We start from the raw sequence: 6,000 nt of genomic DNA, 5'->3' as shown, positions 1-6,000 counted from the left end.
GTCAGCCCTGTCCTTACTGCCTACCTATGTGCCTCTTGAATAGAGTGCTGCCTAACGCAGGCAGTATTGCATTCAGTGATGTTTTGAATTCAGCAGGATGTCAGTGTTTGGAAAATATAGTTTGCACTGGCATGTTTTAAAATTGATCGAGTGTTTTGGCCTTGCAAGTGTTCTTAGTTCTGATCTGGTAAAATCTGGAACCGCCGCAAAACTACTCACATTTGGTACTGCTGTTCACAGTCGTATGAGGCTTTCCAAATCAATAGTTTTCCTGCATATAACGGGACATGTTAACATTTTTCACAGTAGAGAGAACTATAATGTAGTCTTATTACCAAAGTAGAAATACACCCTTTATTGAGGCATACATACCAAGCTTATTTTGTCCGTTCCAGGAAATGCCCCTACATTTAAAAGCAAAAAATGTTGGACATCAAAAATCATCTTTTCTACATTATGTCCCTATGCAATAAGCAGTCATTGTCAAGCCTGTGTATACACACAGGTTCAGCAACATAAAAACTCAATGGAGCACCACCTGTATTGACATGTCAGCAGAACATATTTTGGATCTTGCTTGATGTACTGCTGACATCACACTAAAGTAGATGCACTGGAGTCTACTAGTTTTCCTGAATATTTGATTTGTGGAATTCTGTTTGGCACTGAAAGAGTTAAAAGAGACCACTATGGTAGTGCCATTGTAACAGTTACACTTTGTGACCAAACAGCTCTGTGGGAATTATTTATCGACCCATAGTGAATATTCTTAGCCCTCCAGAAATAGTATTGTTGACGTTTTTAGTAGCAAAAAAATATTATGAAGGCTAAAATACAAATAGCTAACAAACAATCCTTTCATCAGGCTAAATCTAAACAATAACAGTGCTTGGCACTGTAAGAGTTAACCGTGAGTGAGAACTGAGAGGCAAAGACATAAATCCATTTCAGCACCATGAACAGCCCTCCATGAAATAGGACCCTGCAGCCCTGCTTGCTCCTGTACCACGCAAGGCCACGCCCATTAGGCTGCCTGGATACAGAATCTGTCAGCACACAGACTTTGTCACTAGCCCGAATGAATTGTCCGAGAGGGGATGGCCGAGGTGTTTACGGTGAGATGATTCTGGGAGCTGCAGCAGGTACGCAAGGGGCAGCCTGACGCGCCCTCAACGAGACAAGTGAGGGGCTGCTGCTGCTGTTGCTGGGAGAGTCTGTGCTGCTGCTGCTGCTGCTGCGACAGGGGAGGACGAAGCCAGCAGCTCAAGGAGCTGAGCATGCGCGGTCCAGTCCACTGACTATATTCTCAGGCAAGGTACCCAAGGAAAAAAGCAGCATTTTATAGAAAGAAGAAGCTGCTCCAGGAAAACACAAATATATATATATATATTCTGGTGAGGATTTCCAACGCCAACAGGTAGGCATAATTCATTACCAGCTGTATTTTGCCTTTACATAGAGACAGTGTTACTGGGAACCACAGTGTTTATTAATTGATGGGTATTTGGCATAATCATACCAGTTGGTGACAGGAAGCTGCATTATGAAAGCACACACTGACCTCAGTGTATGAAATGTAGCAATAATCAGCCCCTGGATTACAGGACAGACTAACAAAGGGAGATTTTCTGTTGCTGTATAGAGCATCCAGTTGTGCCCATACATAATACACACATCCATATGGAGATACACAGTACATATGCATATATACATACATGTACATTGTGAATATGTGTGCAGCAGTTGATTACAAAGCAGCAGCAAACATCCCTGATCTCTCTTATCCATTCAGAGCTGTAAGTGGCATAGTAACGGCAGCAGGAATGCTATGAATAATGGAGCCTGATCCCTAACATTGTTAGCTGTACTGGAGGCATTACATTGTCTTTATTCTGCACGGATACTGCATGTTGGATTGCAGCACAAACATAGGATTATTGCAATCTGGCAGGGTTAATTCCTGACATAATATGCTGAGATTTATCCAGGACCAAAAAATGGCTCTCTACGGATTATGCTGATTTCAATATTAGGGTGTTTCCTTTTACAATACTTGCATTACCCCCAGCCTTTCATTCATGGGCTGGGATACATTTAGAAATGCATTTACCCCAGTGTTATACAGTTGGAGGGGCTGGATGCCATTGTGATTCCTGCATAATGTACATTCATTTCTCCATATTAATTCTCTGCTGTGATGATGTGGATTAAATCATATTCTGCATGATTTATATAGGTGGGATTCATATCATGCTGCTTTGTAATAAATCTTTGCATTTTTAATATACAGGGAGAGAATAGATATTGAAATGATATGTGTGTGATAATGCAGTGCTAAATAGCATCCAAACTGACAGGCATTTTTGTTATATGTTGCTTGTCATCTATGCCTCACACATAATCCACAGCATTTTGAGGGACAAAAATGTATATTTCAGCCCTGCAAACAAAAACAAATGATAGTACTAGAATGTGTCTCCCTTTCTTGCCTTACATAAATTATCATTCTTATGTTAACACTTTCTCACATCATTACTTGCTATCTGAGAACTGATAGCTTCGTTTTTTTTCCAGATCTATTGACAGCATGACACACCAAAAGGAAGAAAGAGCAGAATGTGTGCCTAGACATCAGCCCGCTTGTTTTTGTGGATTAAATTTGCAGTAAAATGTATGGATCTATCTTTTGCTTGACCCTGTATATAGACCATGAGACTTGACTGAAGCAATATCTATATCATCCATCTATGGCGAACGATAGCCATGCAGCTGACAACATTCTGCAAAATGTGTCTCCTTTAACAGCATTTTTAAAGCTGACTTCATTGGGCTTTATAATAGGAGTCAGTGTGGTAGGTAACCTTCTAATCTCCATCTTGCTAGTGAAAGATAAGACCTTACATAGAGCTCCTTACTACTTCCTATTGGATCTCTGCTGCTCAGATATCCTCAGATCTGCTATTTGTTTCCCATTTGTATTCACCTCAGTAAAAAATGGCTCTACATGGACCTACGGGGCTCTTACTTGCAAAGTGATTGCATTTCTTGGGGTGTTGTCCTGCTTTCACACTGCTTTCATGCTCTTCTGCATAAGTGTGACCAGATACTTAGCTATAGCTCACCATCGATTTTATACAAAAAGATTGACTTTTTGGACTTGTTTGGCAGTTATTTGTATGGTTTGGACCTTATCTGTAGCTATGGCCTTTCCACCAGTCCTAGATGTTGGTACCTATTCTTTCATAAGGGAGGAAGACCAGTGCACGTTTCAGCATCGTTCCTTCAGGGCCAATGATTCCTTGGGATTTATGTTACTTCTTGCCCTTATTCTTTTAGCCACACAGCTTGTCTACCTCAAGCTGATATTTTTTGTTCATGATCGCAGGAAAATGAAGCCAGTCCAGTTTGTAGCAGCAGTGAGCCAGAACTGGACTTTCCATGGTCCTGGAGCCAGCGGTCAAGCAGCTGCTAACTGGCTAGCTGGCTTTGGAAGGGGTCCCACTCCACCCACCTTACTGGGAATAAGGCAAAATGCAAACACCACAGGCAGGAGACGACTCCTGGTTTTGGATGAGTTTAAAATGGAAAAAAGAATCAGCAGAATGTTCTATATCATGACATTCTTATTCTTAACCTTGTGGGGTCCCTATCTGGTAGCTTGTTACTGGAGAGTTTTTGCGAGAGGTCCTGTGGTACCAGGAGGATTTTTAACAGCAGCTGTCTGGATGAGCTTCGCCCAAGCTGGAATCAATCCTTTTGTCTGCATTTTCTCAAACAGGGAGCTGAGGCGCTGTTTCAGCACAACCCTTCTTTACTGCAGAAAATCCAGGTTACCAAGGGAACCTTACTGTGTTATATGAGGGAGCATCTGCAAAATCTTTAGCCTTGTGAAACACTACCCTTCTCTGCTAAGCAATTGTGGCCTGTAGCCATTTCTTGAGAAGAAGATCAAGAATGGAATGTCAGCAGCATTGTGCACACTTTGCAATAGCGCACCTGTAATCCTATTTTAACCTAAAGTGTTCCTGTTGGGAAGGTTTGTAATTTGAAACAGAGGACACAACCACGTCGCTAATTGTGTTTGTTGTGGTTAAAAGCTAGATCATGAGAATGGCAGGTGCTAGGAATCACTGCTGAATGCTGTGTATATCACTACATAAAGAACAGCAAGAAAGGTTAGCAATGGACATCTTAAATAATTGAATTGAGGTAAATGTGTTAATAAACATGCTTTTAAGAGTTTGAAGACTCTTTGAATATTTAATACCGTTTGAGGGTTTTTTGTCCTTTTTTCAAAGATTGACTAATGGGAATTAAAAGTACTGTAACTGATAAAGGATGTGCCATTCATTATTGGATTATCTTACTAAGAGGTTTCTTTGCCTTGTAAGTAAATCTTAGGGAGCATTCCAAAGCAGTATTTTTTTGTTAAAATTATATTCTACTTTTTCAAGTATTCTTTCTATAAAGCAAGGGTTTTCTTTAACAGTGAAATTTACATATAAATGTATTTTGTGTTTTTCCCCTCTTTTTGGCAATTTTTTAATTTGAATCTCATTTAAAAGAAAACCTAGATAGTAGTCAGTATGGCAACGTTATATCTTAGTTAAACACTGAATCCCTTGGGAATATGAGAGGTATTTACCAGACTGAGCTGGGCACTTCTCTGGTGCCTCAGCAGCTGAAGGGTCTACTTACTGAGCACTAATACTAAATCTGAAAATAAATACATGTTGCCTTAATTGGTTATCTAGTATCTTCCATTTTGTTTAATCTTGGGTTAATAGAAATGAAATCATAATGTCGGGTCAGTCTTTTGGGAGTGCATGAAAGAAAGCTAAAGTCACCTCTCTCTCCTTTGGCTCCCATTGTTCTCTAAATCAGTTTGCACATCCCTTGGATGAGATCAGCCTTCCAGATGTGCTGCCCATTCTGATTCAGTCTAAGAAACACAGACAGTTGAACATGTTTATATTTGAACTCAACTGCTGTGGGGAGACCAGGGCCTTGGTATTATATTTTGCACAATTTGTGAAGCATTTATTCTACTGAAGGCACAGTCTAATTTATACTTTCTGCACATTTTGGTGTATTGGTTGTTTAAATGATTTCTTTACTTTATTCCCCCCTTCTTGTGAAAACATTAATTTTTAGTATTTTAGATTAACATTAGAGTCTGTGAGTCTTTCATTCTTTAAATTACAGATGTGTGTGAAATTTAAATATAAAGTTGCATTTGCCAAAATTTTTCCTGTGTAGCTTGTTAATTTTCCTGGAATAAAATTTTACATTTTTCCAGTTATGCAACTAACCTTTTCCTCCTATTTTGTCTAGTGATCTGGAATGAGCTAGCGAGAATGGGAATATGGATTTTTCTTTTTAGTGATTACTGACACAGCTGTAGATGCATGAATGATGAACACAACAGTGTGTGTCTTATAAAGATACAATTCAGGAAACACAGCTGGCATGTTATGTATTTAAAGGGCATATCTGCCATTGGTCCTTATTTTCTATGTAAAATTCCTTTTATTTGCTCTGTGGCCCAGAAGCATTTTGTCCCTGGGCATGTTTATCAACTTAAGTTTAATATAACCCCACCAGTAATTATATTCTAAAGAAAGTACCTTACTTACACTGCTGACGTACACCCCAGTGATACAGCAGCACTATGATTGTCTTAATCAAAGTTCCAGAATTGGCATATTTAGGGGCATATTTATTGTAGCGTGTAAGCCAACATTACTGGTGATGTTGTCCATAGCGACTAATCAGCAATTGGATTTGAATGGTCACCCACAAGTTAGAAAAAAAGCAAAGACCTGATTGGTTTTATGTGCAACACACTATAATAAATATGCCACTTGTATATAATGTATATATCTTTAAAGGGGATGTATAGTCAGACCATTTAGTTGATGGACTCTTAAGTTTCCAGTATATATGCACATTTTTTTTCATTACTATTGTAAAGATAAATGTTCTGGTTGTCCTCTGTTT

General features: G+C 39.2%; 1 protein-coding gene across 1 annotated transcript; it reads left to right on the top strand.

Annotated features, from left to right (window-relative positions):
- Positions 1-1,057: 1,057 nt before the first annotated feature.
- Positions 1,058-5,245, top strand: gpr85 (G protein-coupled receptor 85). Its single transcript, NM_001078822.1, is given in 2 exon segments — positions 1,058-1,417; positions 2,575-5,245. A coding segment is annotated over 1 exon segment (1,113 nt). The 5' UTR covers positions 1,058-1,417; positions 2,575-2,747; the 3' UTR covers positions 3,861-5,245.
- The last annotated feature ends 755 nt before the right edge of the window (positions 5,246-6,000 follow it).

Source organism: Xenopus tropicalis, chromosome 3, assembly GCF_000004195.4.
Source record: "Xenopus tropicalis strain Nigerian chromosome 3, UCB_Xtro_10.0, whole genome shotgun sequence".
Classification (NCBI taxonomy): Eukaryota; Metazoa; Chordata; class Amphibia; order Anura; family Pipidae; genus Xenopus; species Xenopus tropicalis.
This window is presented reverse-complemented; position numbering and strand designations above follow the sequence as displayed.